Source organism: Rhinopithecus roxellana, chromosome 3, assembly GCF_007565055.1.
Source record: "Rhinopithecus roxellana isolate Shanxi Qingling chromosome 3, ASM756505v1, whole genome shotgun sequence".
Classification (NCBI taxonomy): Eukaryota; Metazoa; Chordata; class Mammalia; order Primates; family Cercopithecidae; genus Rhinopithecus; species Rhinopithecus roxellana.
The window spans coordinates 17526800-17547345 of record NC_044551.1 but is presented as its reverse complement, the minus strand read 5'-3'; the positions used below and the strand labels follow the sequence as shown (position 1 = coordinate 17547345).

General features: G+C 37.6%; 1 protein-coding gene across 1 annotated transcript in view; it reads left to right on the top strand.

Annotated features, from left to right (window-relative positions):
- Positions 1–578: 578 nt before the first annotated feature.
- The window catches only part of PLCXD3 (phosphatidylinositol specific phospholipase C X domain containing 3), a 216004-nt gene continuing 196036 nt past the window's right edge, over positions 579–20546 (top strand). The window contains exon 1 of the mRNA XM_030927978.1: positions 579–796. Coding sequence (XP_030783838.1) covers positions 694–796 — 103 coding nt within the window. The 5' untranslated portion in view covers positions 579–693. The remainder of the gene's footprint in view (positions 797–20546) is intronic.

The window sequence follows — 20546 nt, the reverse complement described above, 5'->3', positions numbered from 1 at the left end:
ACCACCTAGAATTTACCATGCCCTTCACTGACCCACACTTACCAGATATTTCACAAAGTAGGCAAAAGAGTTAATAAAGATCATCATTTTTTAATAAACAGGGTTGTGGTCTCTGGCTGAGGAAAGGTATAACCTGTTGTAGATTACAAAAAGGAAAGCTCTTTGATAGCGATGGAAAGCCCTGAAAGCCAGCATGAGAAGTCTGTTCCTCAGGAAGCAATAACATCCCAAAGTCTACTAGGATTTTAGGTTCAACTGCAAGACTGTCTTTCGTACAAACAGGACGAGAAAGTCACACCAAATGACCGAGCAAGCCATGGGCAAAGCAGTTGGAAAAAAAAATGAATAGAAAAGAAAAATAAACCAGGGAAAGCTGCAGAATGGCGAGGAAAGGCAGAGACGCCTAGAAAGGGTAAGACGGGAGGAGGGAGTTGGAGAGGGAGGGGAGAGCGGAGAGAGCAGAGCACCGACGTCAGGAACAAAAGCTCCAGCGGAGTCTGGCGGAGGCACTAAGGGAGCACGGGGTGTTTTGAATAATTATTAAAATTAGCATGTGTCTGCGCCATCCTGTGGGTGTGGCGCACAGAGGAGTGTAAACTCTAGCGGGGCTGGAGCAAACATTGGATTAGCGGCAGCAGCCTGCCAACCTGCCCGAGGAGTGCTGGGACCAGCGCGCTGCACGCCGACTGCACGATGGCCTCGTCTCAGGGGAAAAACGAGCTGAAATTAGCCGACTGGATGGCAACTCTGCCGGAGAGCATCCACAGCATCCCCCTCACCAATTTAGCCATTCCAGGTAGGCGCGCAGGGGCTGCCGGCTAGGCGCTCGGCGCCCGCTCCACCTGCCCCGCCCTGCTTTATCTGCCACTAAGTGGTAACTTGCCACGATGCCAGCGGGAGGGAAACTCGTCTTCCAGGGTGGGTCTCAGGCCAGGCGAGCCCGCGCCGGGTAGCCTTGGGCTTCCTGGCGTTTTCCAGACCTCTAAGGACCGAGGCGCTAGAGTCAAGGTGACTGCTTTTATCCTGGGCGTTTGAAGCAGGTTATATGCGGAGGACTGGGGCAGAGGAGAAGCTGGGCTACAGGATGGTGCCTCGTGACCCCCTCCTATGTTTTCCCCTGCAGATTTGGGGGAGTGGGAGCGATCTCTGGGTCTGTGGGGTGACAGTGTGCGGCGAACGCGAGCTAGTGTCAGGAGCTCGCCTCCGGTGCAAGGACCTGAGTCTATCCCTGGCATGGAATTGAGCGGATTTGATAGATTCTCGGCTAGAGTCATTAATATTCGTCCCCAATCTCCTTTAAAAAGACAAAGCCCTTCCCGAAGAGTGATGAAAGTTCAGGGACCAGAGGCGGCGTGATAGCTGTCCTTGAAAAGGAGCCGAAGTGGGCGACGGGCAGAGGGCACCGTTGGGTATTGGCATGGACCCCGGGGGCCCTGGCCAAGTGGTCGCCGTCTGGAGTCTGGTCCCAGTGCGTGTTGGCAACACACTTCGTCAGAAAAGCAAACCCTTGTGAACCGTGTGTTTGCTGCTCGGGACAGAAGCTGGGCAGGGGAACCTGGGTGACCTGCAGCGGAGGGGTGGGATTAATAGACAAATTTTAGGGAAAAGGTGACTGAGAATGTGTTCAGACAGCGTAGAAGGAAAGAAGCGTGGACAAAGCGAGGAAGAGACCTGAGGGATCAAGAAGCTTCGGCTTGATGTGTGCGACTTGGACCATAGACTGGGCAGGTTTCTAGGGTGGGAGATTCTAGCAACCCCCAGATCAGGTATCCAGGAGTGAGGGTTGTTTCAGACAGTTTACAACAATGACAGCTGGGGACACGGCCATACTTTATTAGCAATTTGGCTATGCAGTTGGGCTACGGGAGCACACACCTGATCTTTTCAGAGCTGGGCTGGAGGGCAAATTACTCATGAACAGTCCACTTCTGGCCCTGAACTAAGCTGGATTATTAAATTCAACGTTCTGGTCTACCTCCTCTTGATCTGCTCCATCCAGCGCCCCCTCTCAGCTATTGGAGGAAAACATAATAAAGAACAAAACACAACAAAAACAAAAACAAAAGAAGGGTTATTTTGAAAATCACTAGATGCTTCAACCAACAGTGCTGCCATTGATTAGTCCCTCAAATCAATGGTTGTTAGTCAAGTGAATATTTGACAGCAATGGCAGGCACAGTCTCTGCTACAAGTGCTATCCACAGAAGGAGCTATCTCCTTTTGTCCTTCTTCAACAGATAGCTTCCTAAGGGCCAGGGATCTCCAAGGAAAAGAACCAACCCGAGGTTCTCCATGCAGCACTTACTCTGCTACCTAGGTGAGCCTGGGGATTGCTCTTTTCAAGGAGACAGTAGAAAGCACAACTTTGGCATAACTCCATTCTCTCTTCTACAGGCATTCGCATTCCTTTTCCTTCTTCATTTTTATTTGGATTTTTGACAGTTTCTTTCACATGGTCTCCTCTGAATGTTTTTATATGCATAGAAGGTAAGAAGGGCAATCACTGTGATGCAAACCTTCTGGCAGGTGACTCTCTAGACATACAGGATTAAAAGCCTAAGTTTTCTTATCTAGTTTTGAGAGATGGTATGATACCTTTTTGAGTCTACCTTACATTTCTGTAATATTTCACTTTACAATCTCTGTTATGTACACCAGCTCACATAATCCTTCCAAAACCCCATAAAGCAGGCAGTGCTGGCACTATTACCTCCATGTCACAGATGAAAAAACTGAAGCTAAGCAAAGACAAATGAAGTTCCCTATCAGTTCAGGGATCTGACCCCTTAATTGGACCTTTGGGAAGATACCCTATGAATTTTGGAGGGAAAGGCTTTTTGATTTGTATCTGGATGATTCAGCAGCAACTGTGACTAACCAGGGTTAAGAAACAAGGAAGAAAGCATTAGTGGGAACAGAGTAATTTTCCTTTCCTCCCATGGACAAAATAAAAACCTGAAGTGAGAGATTTTGGTATCTGGGTGATCTTAGAGTACAGACATGAAGATGATGATGGCATTGGGCTTCCATGAGAATTTATATTGTTTTCCCAACTCCTCTTGGTATTACACTCAAATGGATCCCCTGTAAAACTTCTCCTTCTCACTCCAATACTTGTAAGAAAAAAATAGACACAACATATTTCATCAAATCTATACTCCTGAATACCCCCATGTTTCTGTAAATTGGTTTGGAAGATCCACACATGTAAAAAACCAGGTTTAAAAACAGGTTTGGCACCTTTTTGCATTATTCAGCACTGAGAATTTTTGGAGGAAAAAAAGATATTCAAACTTTGATAGTCAGAGAAGACTAATTGGAGACTATTAAACACTAATGGAATAATTGCCTTAAAATCATGCTAATAGCTTCCTGGCTGCTACATGTTTACTTGGCCAGTTGCTACAGCTCAAATTAAGTAATTATCTCCACCATTTAAAACCACTCCTGGTGCACCACACAAGTGTTTCTGTTGAGGGGAACTGCTGCTCAGTCATCCTCAAAGCTTCAGGTTTTCTTAGGTAAAGCGGCTGGAAAATGAAGAGCTGCCTAATTATAAGGCTACCCACCTGGGGCAGCTGACCCAGATTACCCAGAGTTACAGAAGAAAACAACGTGCAGCTGTGTGATATTCCCCACCAGAGCACAGTTCTGGTGTCTTTAAATATTTCTCAAATCTCTGCATTTTGAATACTTTCAGAGTAATCTCTCAATAGCTGTTTTGCATTTAAATGGCTCCATGATATGATTGATATTGACTGGACTGAGGAATTAAGTTAGTAATTGGTGTTAGTATTTCACTTTGAATTTATTTTTTAAAGAAATGACACAGCCAGAACACATTGACAGTTACTCGAATTTCAGCCTTGTTTATCATTTCTTTCTCTCTCTGATGGCACTAAACTTAAGTGTTCATTCATGCATATTTGTTTAATAATGGCATTTTGGATTATGAATGATACTGCCCTTCACTATAAGCAGGTGAGAGAGCATAAACAGAGATGGGAGCAGGAAGACAAAGTATAAAATTTAGGTAAAAGTGAGACTGATGAAAATTCAGTTTCTCTGAAGCAGAGTTCTAACTCTGTAATCATGGTGGCTCCAGAACTATTGTCAAGAGGTTCATCATGGGAACAAGTAAGGTGTTGGTAATATGCATGTGTGACAGAGAGTCATTCTGTCCAAAATCTAAAAGATTGGAAAGTTCAACCCATGGGAGGGGTCTGCTTTGTGTTCTCTAATATGTGATAAAAATCTTTTTCATATAGTGTAGTAAACTGACCATGTAATAATAAAATATTGGCCAAAATGTTGTGGGACTGGAAACTCAGAAAGAATCTATGTTTTCTTCAACAGGGAACTGTTGATTGTACTTTAGATAAGGAACACAGAAATGCTTTATTTTATTTTTTATTTTTTTTTATTTATTTATTTTTTTTTTGAGACGGAGTCTCACTCTGCCGCCCAGGCTGGAGTGCACTGGCCAGATCTCAGCTCACTGCAAGCTCCGCCTCCCGGGTTCACGCCATTCTCCTGCCTCAGCCTCCGGAGTAGCTGGGACTACAGGCGCCCGCCAACTCGCCTGGCTAGTTTTTTGTATTTTTTTTAGTAGAGACGGGGTTTCACCGTATTAGCCAGGATGGTCTCGATCTCCTGACCTCGTGATCCGTCCGCCTCGGCCTCCCAAAGTGGTGGGATTACAGGCTTGAGCCACCGTGCCCGGCCCAGAAATGCTTTATAAATCAATAACTGTGCCTGTGAAATTTGTTCATTTCTTTTAGAAAATGCAAACATCAATGAGAAACAACAGGTTCACTAAGGGAAGCTAAGTGTTTAAACAGCTCTGAGTTTAAACAGAGCATAAACAGAGATGGGAGCAGGAAGACCAAGTATAAAATTTAGGTAAAAGTGAGACTGATGAAAATTCAATTTCTCTGAAGCAGAGTTCTAACTCTGTAATCATGGTGGCTCCAGAACTATTGTCAAGAGGTTCATCATGGGAACAAGTAAGGTGTTGGTAATCTGCGTCTGAGTCTCTGTTCTTGTGTCTGATTTACTAGTTTTTAATTTCTTCCCCTAACAGTGATCCCTTCTTGTTGCTGCCTGTGTTCCTGGAGCCAACCATCTTCCTCCTCTTTGTAATTTTCTATTTCTATTTTACTTGGAACAAGTCAATCTCTAGGATGTATCTGGTACTGGGTCTAATTGTGCAAACTTCTAAAGAACAAAACAAGAGCAGTTCCCACCTCCCACCCCATTTTTTAGTGGATAGTGATACAGAAGTGAATCTTTCAAGAGAGTAAAAAAGCAACAATATTGTTTAGGATGAATATCTCTCTTGTTCTGCCTCTCTAATTCCCAGTTTTGTTTTTGGTTTTGTGAAAAAGGAAAAATTGAACAGTATCTGAAACACAATTTGTTCTACTAGGACTTTTCTGATGAATTGAATCCTTGACTATTTTTAATCAATGTAAACTGTTATATATGCTATTTTACCATTCACAAAGTGTCTTCCTATGCACACATGTGCCTTTTCCCCATTCTAACAATAATTTTCTAAGACTTTGGTACTCAAAGTTGGTTCAGGGACCAACAGCATCAGCATACATGTGGGCTTGGTAGAAATGCTGCATCTCAGACTCCATGCATCACACATCAGATCTATTTAATTACAATCTACATTTCAACAAAATCCCTAGATGATTTATGTACACATTTAAAGTTTGAGAAAACTGCTTTAGTGTATCTCTAAAGAGGGCTTTTATGTAAATGTCAGAGCCAAATTTAAATATACATTTTTTACTAGGCCCTTTCTATTGCACCATGCAGTCTATACATGTTTCCAAATTTATAATCAGGCCTAAAGTCAGAACACCATATTTGACTCAAAGCTAATTGCACAAGTTAGGGACATTTCTGATAACTGACATTACAGGTCATCATGTACCTTGAGCAGTAAATGTGATTTAATTGCTACTTAACTCTTCAAATTAGGTCACTGTGATAAAAGTAAAATCTTTCCTCTCATTTCCTTAAAGTCCTGCTGCTTCTTATTGGCCATTCATAGCACTTAAAATCAGCTCATCTGGTGATGCTAGTGATCCCTAATGCCAATTTAGGAAACATCTCTATATTGGTTCTTTGTTCATTTGGAGTCATTCTTTGTTGTGCATAAGACCAGCTCCTTCTGGTATAAGTTGCAGGTTGATTCATTTTATCTATAAGCTAGAACTTTGCAATATTGTTCTTGAGTAAAAGTGGCATCATGAAATAATGCAAAATGTAGCATCAGAAAGCCATCAAAAGCATCAACATTAAAGGTAAACAGTAAATTGGTGTTCTTTTTTTTTTTTTTTTTTTTTTTTTTTGAGATGGAGTCTCGCTCTGTCACCCAGGCTGGAGTGCAGTGGCCAGATCTCAGCTCACTGCAAGCTCTGCCTCCCGGGTTTACGCCATTCTCCTGCCTCAGCCTCCCGAGTAGCTGGGACTACAGGCGCCCACCACCTCGCCCGGCTAATTTTTTTTATTTTTTTAGTAGAGACGGGGTTTCACCGGGTTAGCCAGGATGGTCTCGATCTCCTGACCTCATGATCCGCCCGTCTCAGCCTCCCAAAGTGCTGGGATTACAGGCTTGAGCCACCGCGCCCAGCCAGTAAATTGGTTTTCAATAGAAAATGACCTATCTTGTTTGTGTTGGCAAGTCACATGTCATTTATTTGAAGCATAGCTTACATGGAGTACAAGCATATATAACAGTTTATAATCCACTAGATTGGATGTCAGTTGTTTGATACTATAATTGTTCTAAAATAGTTAAACTTCACACACACACACACACACACACACACACACACACACACACACACACACAGTCCCAATTGCTTAAATGGATATCACAATGTTCATAAATTAAGGCTCATAAACTTTACTCATATAAAGATTTATTATACCCTTACTTAGAGTTTATTTAGTCATATTTAATTCCAACTCTACCCAATGAGAATAGAAAGAGTAAATTATAAAGAAGATGAAAACTGTTGAGTGTCGTACATCATTAATGACAATAGGGAATATTTATGAGGGAAGACTAACAAATGGAGATACACTGACACAAAACATAGTGTTCTCTACACTTTATCAGTCCAAAAGTAAAATCAGAATCACAGCAACTGTCAGTTGTTCAACTCCTCCCAAATACCACCTCAATGAACTTCCAAATAATTTAAAAAATCTGGATGGATTCTTAAGTATGATCTACAAACCAGTCATTTGGGCTGGATTGAGAAACTAGTCCTTTAGGCTACAACATGGTATCTGTCATTTTCCTTCTTTCCTGTTTTAGGAAAGCTTTGGAGAGTTGTCACCCTTGCTCCTTTGACATATAGAGAAACTGTGCTTCTATAGTTTGATGCCCCGAATATCACTAACACTACTAATAGCTCCTCCAGAGCGTATTCTGTGTCTGCAGAGGCCCAACATTGAGCATGTTAATGTCTAACAAGAGTCAAAGGCTCCCAGAGCTTGGTCCCCCGTTGTGGAAGCTGCTGATGCCAACATCTATTGCTGACTCTGCCATCACTGCTGAAGCCCTGAGTGCTGGCACTGCCAAAACCAGGCATCTTTTTGCCTGGTTTATATTGATTATTTTGTTGTTGCTCCATTGCCCGGGGACTAAGGTATGATTTTATGTGGCTGGGCAGAGGAAAAATATGTGGGACAAATTTTGTTCTGTACTCTGCATTATGCTCAATGTTAGCTCACTCTCTGCATCTGCACATATGTGTTTGTATTGACTTCCTCTTAAGAAAACTTCTTTTTCAGGAAGCGTCTTGATTTTTCCTATAAGTAAACTTCCAGTGGGTGCAATGTAATCATTCCTTTAGACAAATCTAGAGTGGGAGCACAGCTAGGGTCTATATTTTTCCCACTGAGCAGGCTGGGATAATGTAAACAGAGCCAATTAATCCCATGTCCCTAAAGTAATCCCTAAGGGCTCCATTGTATGAAAGCACATTAGTAGCTAATTGATGTGCTCTGACCCATCAAGAAAAGGTTAAATCATTCACACACACACACACATACACACACACGTGCACACACACACATTTTAATTCCTGTTGTTAAAGGGGAAAGCTCTGTTTTCTGGAAAACTTAACTATTACCACCAGTGAGGATGCCTCTCGCTCAAAAGTATTAGTTTTTGGAAACCAGAGAACATGCCACCATGATGAGCACTCAAGGAAGTCCTAGACGTAATCATTGAAATTAATGTCCTCAAGAAGTTTATAGACTCTTCTCATTTCTTCTGGTTTGGATAGGGTTCAAATCGATCTCAGAAGAGTGGGGACCAAAAAATTATCTATATCGTATATTCCAGAAGGAAGGGAAATGTGAACAAAAAATTTAATCGTGGTTCAGATGGAATTTCGCTGCCAGAAGCTTTTCACAGTACCATATGTTTTTATTATGCTCTATTAAGAGAGGAAGATAGGTCAGTAAGAGAGGGGCAGGAGGCGATAGTTAAATATTCTTGAGAAGCAGCCAGGATTAGTCACCTCCGGAGGTCAGGTACTGAAACAGATGGCCCACGGATTTGTTAGATGCGCTCTTGTTATGTTCCTATATTTCATTACAGATCCTGGGAGTGGACAGCTCTTACAACACTCTATCTTAAATGCCAGCTAATGTTATTTTTTACATAGAAGAATTCTTTCTGTGAGTTAATTTTTACGAAGCAGTCACATTTATCCTTAATTATCATTATAAAGAAAAATTTGGTTCCTCCATTCACTTGAAAAATGTTCATTTCATGAGGCAAAGTGGATTATGATAAATGGTCATCTTAATTTCCTGCTATGCTTTCCTGGAACCCCCTATGGCTTGTTAGGTAGTGGAGAGAAAGATGCCCTTGTAGTCCTACTGGGCAAATAGGACTTATCTTCAATGCATGTCTCAGGCCATACACCCATGTTGCCATTTAGAGGAGGAAGAAGAGTAAGAGGAAGATAACCACAGCTGCCTTAGAGAGAAGTTAGCCCTAAATACACACCCATGTGACCTCTCCTGGCCCTTTCTCAAGAAAAGGTTGTCAGGGGATGTAAAGCTCCTGCCATGAATACTGCTAGAGAAGAAGGCTACAGAATGTGAAGTCCTGTTTAGTCTTCATCACCCCTTCGTGTCCTCATTTCTCTTCTGATAAAGCCAAATTTCTTGATCCAACATGAGATTCCCACCTTTGGAAATTATCTTAATGCTCTTGTCTCACTTTTTCTCTTCTATGTACCTGGAAAACCCCAATTCAGTTAAACTCAACTTTCTAATTACTCAGATACTAGAAAACTTCAGTGGATGAACATTGTTGGTGAGAAATTACACAGCTTGGATGACTGGACTCACTGGAAATTTCTGACCAGAAATTTTAAATGGGTATTCAATACAGACAGAGAGACTTACTACACTTCCCTAGTAAATTCATTTCTTGTTCTCTAAGATGAGAATTTTATACCTCTTCTTGATTCTCAAATCAGCACCTTCTTCCTACTTGATCTGTACTGATTACATCACATCTTATTTTATATTAAAGAAAGGGCTCCATTGTATTAAAGCACATTCACAGTTAATGAATGTGCTCTGACCCATCAAGAAAAGGTTAAATCACACACACACACACACACACACACACATAATTTTATCCTATTAATTCCTCTTTGCCACCTCTTCTAAACTGATTACTTCACCTCTGATTTTATATTTAAAAACTGGATGCAAACAGACAAGATCTTCCTCAGTTTTCCACCATTGAACCTACAATGCATCTATTTCTATATACTTTGGAATTCCTTTAGATAAGAGGAAGACCTGGACCTGCTCATACCTAAGCTAAGTTTTCCCACTTGTGTTCTGGATCCCATCCACACAAATCTGTTCAAAGCTTACTTTTGAATTTATCCACTCTCTCTTTTCTGTGTCATTTTTCTCTACCTCTATGGGATCATTCCAGTCAGCACACAAATATATGTAATAATGCCCCTTGTAAAAAAAAAAAATTGTTACCACACCTGCCCCTCAATCAGTAAACTATTTCTCTTATTCTTGTAAAAATATCTTGTCTGCCTTCAGGTTGTTATATCTCTTTCTCTCCCTAGTCTATACTAATCTCATTAATTGTTCTTATCAAGGTAGCCAATGATCTGTATTTTGCCAAAGGTAATGGTTACTTCTCTGTCATCTTATTTGACCTTTCAGCAACATTGATGTGGTTCACCACACCTTTCTTCATGAAACATGTTCTTCCTTTGGCTTCTTAGCACACCTCATTTTTTTTTTTATTATGATAAAACCATAACATCCATAACATGAAATTTACTTCTTAAAATTTTAAGTATACAATACAGTGTTGCTACCTGTAAGTACAATATTGTACAGCAGACCTCTAGAACTTTTTTATCTTGCATGACTAAAACTTGACACCTGTTGAATAGAAACTTCTCTTTTCCCCCTCTCTCCTCTCTGTCTCTGGCAACCACCATTCCGCTCTCTGCTTCAATGAGTTTGACTATTAGATACCTCATCTAAGTGGAATCATGCAGTATTTGTCCTTTTGTGACTAATTTATTTCACTTCACATAATGTCTTCAAGGTTTACCCATGTGGTAGCATATGACAGGATTTTCTTCTTTTTATGACTGAATAATAGTACATTTGTATGTATATGCCATATTTATTAATCCATTCATCTGTTGATATACATTTAGATTGTGAACAATACTGAAGTTTATTGCAGTGAGAATAGAAATCCCGATTCAAGATCTCAATTTCAATTCTTTTGGATAAATACCCCAAAGTGGGATTGCTGGATCATGTGGTAGTTCTATCTTTGAAATTTTGAGGTAATTCCATTCTGTTCTCTATAGAGGCTGCACAATTTTACATTTCCACTAACAGAATTTCAATTTCTCTACATCCTTGCTAACATTTATTATTTTATATATTTTTGATAGTAACCATCCTAACAGGTATTAGGTGATATCCCACTGTGGTTTTTATTTTCATTTCCCTGGTGATTAATGATTTTTGAGTTTCATAATCCTCTTAGCTATTTCATGTCTTCTTTGGAGAAATGTCTATATTTGTTCTTTGTCTAGTTTTAATAGGGTTATTTAGTTTCTGCTATTGAATTGTAGGAATTCCTTATATATTTTTGGAAATTAACCCCTTTTCATATATATGGCTTGCAAATATTTTCTCCTATTTCATTCTGTTGATTATTTCTTTTGCTGCAGAGAGGCTTTTTAGTTAGATGTAGTTCCACTTGTTTATTTATGCTTTTGGTACCTGTGGCTTTGATTTCATTTCCAAAAACTCATTGTCAAACCCAATTTCATAAATCTTTCCTCCTACATTTTCTTCCAGGAGTTTTACAGTTTCAGGTCTTATGTTTAAGTTGTGTGTGTGTGTGTGTGTGTGTATATATATAATGTACACATTTATGGGATAAAATTGTATAGATTGAATAATGGTCAAGTCAGGCTTTTAGGGTATCTGTCATCCAAATAACGTACATTGTAACCATTAAGTAATTTCTCATTATCTCTCCCCTTTTATCCCCTTACTCTTCTGAGTTTCCATTATCTATCATCCCGCTTGCTACATCCATACGTACACATATTTTAGCACCCACTTGTGAGTGAGAACATGCAATATTTGTCTTTCTGCGTCTGGCTTGTTTCATTTACAGTGTGACCTCTACTTCCATTCATGTTGCTGCAAAAGAAGTGACCTTATTATTTTTTATGGCTGCATATTATAGTATTCTGTTGTGTATATATGCCACCTTTTCTTTATCCAATCATCTATTGTTGGACACTAGTTTGATTCCATATCTTGGCTATTGTGAATAGCACAGAGATAAACATTATGAGTGCAGGTGATCTTCTTCTTCTTCTTCTTTTTTTTTTTTTTTTTTTTTTGATGTAGTGAATTCTTTTCATTTGGGTAGATGACCAGTATGGGGTTGCTGGATTGAATGGTAGTTCTATTTTTAGTTCTTTGAGAAATAGCCATACTATTTTCCATAGAGGCTGTACTAATTTACATACCCACCAACAGTGTCTAAGACTTGTCTTTTCTCTGCATCCTTGCCAACATCTATTGTTTTTTGTCTTTTTGACAATAATCATTCCAACTGGTGTAAGATGATATCTCATTGCACTTTTAATTTGCATTTCTTTGATAATTAGTGATATGGAACTTTATATATATACACACTTTATATATGTAAGTGTATGTATATAAAGTGTGTATATATACTTTATATATATACACATATGTACTTTATATATACACACTTTATATATATAAGTGTATATATGTAAAGTGTATGTGTGTGTGTATATATATGTTGACCACTTGTATATCTTCTTTTGAAAAATGTCTATTCATGTCCTTTTCATTTTGAGTTGATTTTTGTGTACAGTGTAAGATAAGGATCCAAAATCATTATTTTTCATGTGGATATCTAGTTTCCCAACACCTTTGTTAAAGAGACTATCCTTTCCTCATTGCATATTCTTGGTATCTTGTCAAAGATAAGTTAATCGTGTATGTGAGGTTTTATTTCTGGTCTCTATTCTGCTTTATTGGTCTATATGTTGTTCTTTCTGCCAGAACCATACTGTTTTGATTACTGTGCTCTGTAGTATGTTTTCAAATCAGAAAGTATGAGGCCTCCAGCTTTGTTTTCCTTTCTCAAAACTATGAGGGTTTTTGGAGTCCTATGCGGTTCCATATAAATTTAGGATTATTTTTTCTCTTTTTGTAAAAGGCCATGAGCTTTTCATAAGGATTGCATTAAATCTGTAGATTGCTTTGGGGAGTAGTAATATTTGAGCAATATTAAATCTTCCAGTCCATGAACATATGATGACTTTTCATTTGTTTGTGTCTTCTTTAATTTCTTTCTGCAATGCTTTGCAATTTTCAGTGAAGTCTTTTGTCTCCTTTGTTAACTTTATTCCTAAGTATTTTGTTCTTTTTGATAATATTGTAAGTGGGATTGTTTTCTTAATTTTCTTTTCAGACTGTTTATTTTTAGTGTATAAAAACACAACTGATTTTTAATGTTGATCTTATCTTCTGCAATGTACTAGATTCACTTATTAATTCTAACAAATTTATTTATTTATTGGAATCTAGGTTTTTACATATAAAATCATGTTATCTATAGAGACAATTTTGCTTCTTCCTTTTCTATTTAGATACCTTTTCCTTCTTTTTCTTTTCTTTTTTAATATAACTACTCTCACTAGGGTGTATAGTATTTTGTTAAATAGAAGTGGTAATAATGGCCATCCCTGCCTTCTTCCTGATCTTATAGGGAAAGCCTTAAACTTTCACTATTGAGTATGACTATGGGCTTGTCATATGTGGCTTTTATTGTGTCGAGGTATATTTCTTTTATATCTAATTTATTGAGCATTTTTATCATGAAAAGATGTTGAATTTTATCAAATGTTTTTTCTGCATCTATTGATATGATCATGTTATTTTTATCCTTCATTCTGTTAACATGGTGTATCACATTAATTGATTTTTATATGTTGAATCATTTTTGCCTACAATGGATAAATCCCACTTAATCATGGTGTATGATTCTTCTAATGTGCTGTTGAATTCAGTTTCCTAGTATTTTATTGATAATTTATTCATATTTATTCATGTTTGCATTTATTAGGGATATTGGTCTATAGTGCTCTCTTCTGGCAGTGTTTTTGTCTGCCTTTGGTATCAGTGTAATGCTGATCTCATAGAATGAATTTAGAAGTGTTCACTTCTCTTCAGTTTTTTTTGGAAGAGTGCGAGAAGGAATGGCATTAATTCTAGTAGAATTCACCTTTAAACCATCTGGTTCTGGGCTTTTCTTTGTTGAGAGATTTTAGCAACTGAATCAATCTCCTTACTATTATAGGGCTGTTCACATTTTCCATTTCCTCATGATTCAGTTTCAATAGGTTGTATGTTTCTAAGAATTTATTCATTTCTTCTGGTTTTTCCCATTTTTTGATATATAATTGTTTATAGTAGCATCTTATAATCTTTTCCATGGAATTAGTTGTAATGTCTTCTCTTTCAATTTTGATTTTGTTTATTTGAATCTTCTCTCTTTCTTTCTTTAGCTAAATGTCAATTATGTTTATCTTTTCAAAAAATTCCTAGTGTTGATTTTTTCTACTGCCTTTTCTATTCTCTATTTTATTTATTTCTGCTCTAATCTTTATGATTTCCTTAATTCTACTAAATTTGGCTTAGTTTGCTATTCTTTTTCTAATTCCTTGAGGTATAGAATTAGATTAAGGTTTTTATCTTTTTTAGTGTAGGCATTTATTACTGTAAATTTATCTCTTGGTACTGCTTTTGTTGCATTCCATACGTTTTGAAATGATGTGTTTTCATCTCGCCTTTTTTGTCTCAAGATAATTTTTTAAAATTCCCTTTTGATTTCTTGTTTGATCAACTGGTTGTTAAAGGGTGCATTGTTTAATTTCCACACATTTGTGAATTTTCCAGCTTTCCATCTGCTATTAGTTGTAGTTGAAGAAGATACTTGAAGAAGATACTAGGTATAATTTCAGTATTCTTAAATTTGTTAAGATTTTTTTGGCGGTCTATTGTGTGATCAATCTTGAAGAACATTCCATGTGTGCTTGAAAAGAATGTGTATTCTACTGTTGTTAAATAGAACGTTCTATATATGTTTGTTAGGTTCATTTTGTCTAAACTGTAGTTGAAGTCCAATTCCTTCATGATTTTCTGTCTGGATAATTAATCCATTATTAAATGTAGGATATGAATTTTTTTCCTATTATTGTATGTTGTCTATCTCTTTCTTCAGTTACGTCACTGCTTTATATATTTAGGTTTCTGATACTGGGTGTGCATATATTTATAATTGCTATATCTTCCTAGTTGACTTGACTCATCAAATTATATCATCATATAATGAGCTTCTTTGTCTCTTGCAGCAATATTTGACTTAAAATCTATTTTGTCTGATATAAATATGTCCACTCTCATTCTCTTTTAGTTACCATTTGCCTGGAATATATTTTTCTATTCACTTTCAGCCTATGTATTTTCTCAAATCTAAAGCAAGTCTTGTAGACAGCACATATATCTTACGAATTGTTGTTCTTGCTGTTTAATTACATTTTTAAAAAATTGTATAGGAAAAGACTTACTATTGCTGTCTTGTTAATTGTGTCTTTCTTATCGTCTTGTAACTTTTTCATACCTCTTTTCCACCATTGCTATCTTCATTTGGGTTTATTGATTTTTTTGTAGTAATACTCTTTGATTTTTTTCTCTCTTTTCTTGTATCTTCTGTATATTTTTTCTTTGTGGCTACCATTAGTTTTACATGAAATATCTTATAATACTTTATTTACATTAAAAAAAACTTAAAACACATATAAAATCTCTACTTCTCCCTGCACATACTTTGTTACCAATGTCATAAATTATATTTTTATATTTTCTATCCATTAATATATTTTTATAACTATAAGTTATTTTTAATATTCTTATCTTTTAACTCTTATACCTGAATTGAAAGTGATTTACATATCATTATAGTATTATAGTATTCTGTATTTATCTCTATATTTATCTTTACCATTAAGTTACATAGTTTCCTATGCTTTTACATTACTATTTAGCATGTTTTCATTTCAACTTAATGAACTCCCTTTAGCATTTCTTCTAAGGTAGGTCTAATGATGATAAACTTTCTAGGCTTTTTTGTTTGTTTGTTTGTTTTTTTTGGTCTGGGAAGAGCTTTATCTTTCCTTTATGTTTAAAAGACAATTTTGTCAGATATTGTGCTCTTGGTTGGTTGCTATTATTCTACTTCTTTCTGTCTCACAAGTTTTCTGCTGAGAAATCTACTTATAGTCTGGAATTTTCTTTGTATGTGACTAGTCACTTTTCCCTTGTTATTTTTAAAATGCTTTCTTTGTCTTTGATTTTGGCAATTTTATTATAATGTGTCTTGGTATTGACTTATTTGGGTTTCTCAGATTTGAGCTTCTTGAATCTGAATGCCTATTTCCTTCCTCATATTTGGGAAGTTTTTGGCCATTATTTCTTTAAATAAGCTTTCTTCCCCCATTGTCTCTCATTTTTCCTCTTTTAAATTTCATAATGTGTATATTGGTCTGCTCAATTCTTTTCCATAAATCTTTAAGGATTTCCTCTGTCTGTTTTATTCTTTTTTCTTTTTGTTCCTCTGACTGGATAATTTCAAATGATCTATCCTCAAGTTTGCAATATTTTTCTGCTTGATTAAGTCTGCTGTTGATTATCTCCAGTGGATTTTTTCAGTTCAGTTATTGCATTCTTCAGCTCCAAAATTTCTGTTATTTTAAAATATTTTCTATGTTTGATGAGGGTTTTATTTTTTGTATATCTTGTTGTCCTGAATTAATGAACATCCTTATGATGATTATTTTTATTCCTTGTCAGGTAATTCACATATCTCTGTTTCTTTGAGGTTGGTTTCTAGAAATTTATTTTATTCGTTTAATTTGATTATTTTCCCATTTATTCCTATTTCTTGTACCTTTGTGTTGGTATTTACGCACTTGAAAAAAGTCCACCTCCCGTAATCTTTACAGACTGGATTTGTAAAGGGAAAGGCATTCATCAATCAGCCCAACTAGGGATTCTGTAAGACTCTCAAACCTTTTCTGTGATGTGTCTTCTCTGGACCTGTGCATATAGATTTCTAATTAGAAAGGTTTATTAGATTTTTTCAGGAGCTTTTAATCTCTGACTCCCTCTGATGCCTGACTGCTGTACTGTGAGTCCTCTGAGGAAGCAGCACACCACCTGCTATTTTATATTCTCAGAGCTTCCCAGGCATCTAGAATATTGCCAGGTCCTATCAGTCCCTAAAGCCAGGATATACAGAAACTAATCCCTTGGGTATCCCATCAAAAAGCAGGAACATTGGCTGCATACTTTACTTTTCCCTTTCCTTCCTGAGGGAGAAGCTACTGAACTGTGTTGGCTTCTGTCAGCTGTACCTCAGACCCTCTGGAGAGGCAGTAAGTTGCCCAACAATTTTGTTTTCAGTGACCACCAGACATTCAGAATACTCTGGGTCTCATTAGCTCTCTTTTACAGGTGAGACAAAAGCCAGTCCCCTAGGCAGCCTTCTCCAAAAGTCAGAATGTTGGACATGCAGTCTAGTCTCCTCTTTCTCTCTCTGGGGACAATCTGGGAGCTCAAAGTGTCTTCCCAATTGCATGACTCTGCTGGAAGAAGGGACTCTGGTGAGAGGATGCCAAAAATCTTCCTTCTGGCTTTGATGTGGCACATTTCATACTCACCTGGAGTGCAGGATGTATCATAAAGGAAATTAGTCCATGTATTGTTGAATTAGTGTGTCCATGAGAGAAAGGAGAGTCTGGAGCATCCTATTCTGCCATCTTGCTGACATTACTCCTAACCACGCTTACCTTGTTTTTCTTCCTTCACTGCCTTCCCTACATGCTTCCGTAAGGTTATCTTTGTGAGCTGTAGCCTCTTTTACTGCCATCTGAAGAAATCTTAAATTACCCTGGGCTCAGACCTTGATTCCTTTTTTCTATTGTTACATTTTTACCTTAGGTGAAAATATCTAATGCAATCACTCGAAATAACATCAATATGCTAATGACTGCCAAGTTTAAATCATTAGCCCAGACCTCTTTGCTGGACTCTATCCTCATATATCCTACTACCTTCCCATCATATGCATTTGAATTTCTTATAGCAATCTTAAACTTAACTTGACCCAAATAGTGCTATTCATATCACCATCCATTGCCAAATGTGTTCCTCATCAAGCTTTCCCCATCTAAGTACTTTGTATCATTACCTATTAGTTTCCCAAGCCCAAAACCTAGGAGTGATTCTTCATTTTTATTTTTAACTCAAATCCTAAAACCACTCAAGGAATAAATTCTGTGGAATATTTCTCTAAAATATATCTACAATCCTTCCACTTTTCTTTACTGCCACTGTTACAATCCTAATCTAGCCATTGCCATCTCCCACATGAATATTTCCACTGTTCTTCAAACCAGTTTTCCTGTCCTCACTTTTGACCCTCAATACAGAGTATCTTTCGGAAGTGTAAGTTAGGTGTATAATTTGCTTATATAAAACCCTCCACACCTGCAGTCCCAGCTGCTTAAGAGGCTGAGGCAGGATGATTGCTTGAGTCCACTTCAAGGCTCCAGTGAGCTCTGATCACACCACTGCACTTCAGCCTGGGCATCAGAGCAAGACCCTGTCTCAAAAATAAATACGTAAAAAATAAAATCCTCTATTGTAACTTACTAAACTTACTTGTTCCTGTGTATTTTTCTGAACTCAAGTCCTTTCACCTTTTCCTTTCTCACTAATCCTATCCATTCTTTCTGGCCCTCATACCCTCCAGGCTTCTTGTCTTAAGATTTCATTGGCCTCTTCCTCCAGATCATCACCAGGCTTCCTTCTTTTCCCCGTCTACTCTCCAGTGTGACACCTCCTCAGGAGACATTCCCTGACCATGCTAGCTAATTCAGTCTATTCCATTTTTATCATTTTTCTAACAATTACTTTGTCTTACTCATAGTGCTTATACATTATCTAGTGCTTATGAATAACTACTTTATTTGTTTATATATTTTTATTTCTCAAATGAGTAGAATATAAGCTATTCAAGGTCAGGAACTTGTCTGGATCTTTCCTGGTGCCCTGGCCTATACTCAATGTCCAATTACTATTTGTTGCCTATGAAATGACAAAATACACATAGAGAGACTCTGCCCTTGTACAAAGGCTTCTACTCTGTTGATCTAAGAGAAAGAGAACCCAAAATGAGTAGTCAAGTGAGCTTCTTTTTTTCAAAATCTTTCAAGAAGCTCTAACTGAAATAAGTTAATTCAAGCCAAGGGATCATCTTGTTACATTTCAATAAAGACTATCCTGGCTTTCAATATTTTTTGAACGAGACACATGATAATTAAACCAAATGAAATAAGATTTTGTTTCAAGGAACAATTTTTAGCCATTATGGCACTATATGTGCAATCACATTTCTTATTTCTGTATTTATATACTTAATGACTACTAATCATAATAAAAGCTTTGAAGAAATTTTAGATTGGACGGTACCTTCAGAAAAAAAAAATGTATGCTATTTTTAACACTGGTTTGGTTTTTAAATTCTCATTCCAATTATCTATAAGTTGGTAATTCAAGTAGGATCAGGTGTTGTATCTGTAAAACTGCTGGGGGATTCATGTCATAGACAGTCTTGGTTTAAACTATGGCTCTGCTACTTACAAATTAGCTCCAGGGGAACCACTAAATATCCTCTGAGGTACTATTTTCTCAGATCTAAAATTGAGATGAGTACAGTATTAACCTCATGTTCTTTGTTGTCAGAATTCAACAGGATAATATACATAGTATGTGTATCACAGAGTAGTCAATAAACGTAGCTCTTTCAAGCATTACATCATGTCTAATTAACCTCATTTACTTTGCTAACAGGGTCTCTGGCAGGGACTTCCTGGTTCTCTGACTAAGCTCCTTTGTTTCTTGTCTCACCTCAGTTGAAGACTCTCATATTTTCTGTCCTTCCATTTGAGGCTCAGCTCTGCTTAGCCTCCAGAAGCAGTCCAACCATGTACCGTGAAGAAGGAAAGTAAAGAAAGCTATTTTAATAGTTAACTTATTGTGTCTAGCACTCAACTTCTCTGATGCAGCTGGACATAGAAAAATGGACTGTTGTGGGAGGGGCAGACATGAGGTACCCAGAGAGAGTGAGGTGATCTTCCTGTTGGTGGAGATGTTAGCCAGGCAGACATAGTGACAAGTGATTAGGAGAATATCCTTATCCGGGGAGGACAATGACCACCAAGAGTTTTGATCCAGCAGAGGAAACAGAGTCTAATATATATTGACAGAGATAATAGGAAATCCAAAAGCAGATTTCCCAGAAACACAGGGAAGCTTCAGCCAGATTGGACTTCATTGTATATTTACTCGCCCAAGTCTAAGCTTTGGACAAGCTTGTATCATCAGACTTTTCTCTCTAGGCTTAAGTTCTTCAGCCCTGGACTGTCCTCATATCTTAGAATGAGAAGGGTTCCATGTAATTCTTCCTGCTCAGGCTCCTGATGCCTCGTACCAACTGAGCTGTCTCTCACTGTGGGAGAAAACTTCCAGTTGTTACAAGGCTGATTGTAACCTTTGTAACTTGATTGTAACTTGAAGATTAATTGGACCTATTCTGATGAGCTTCAACAAGACTCATACTAAAAAAAAATTGGAACATCAAAAAATGAACTATGTAAGAGCAGGTCAGTAGAAACCTGACTTCACCATGGTTTGTGAGAAAAAGTCCTAGGGCAAGAAGCCAGCTGGTGATAACTGACTGTAAGTCAGTAGCATGACATGGCAGTGAAAATGTGTAATGCATACTGGGCTGCATAACCAGATATAGTTTGTAGAGT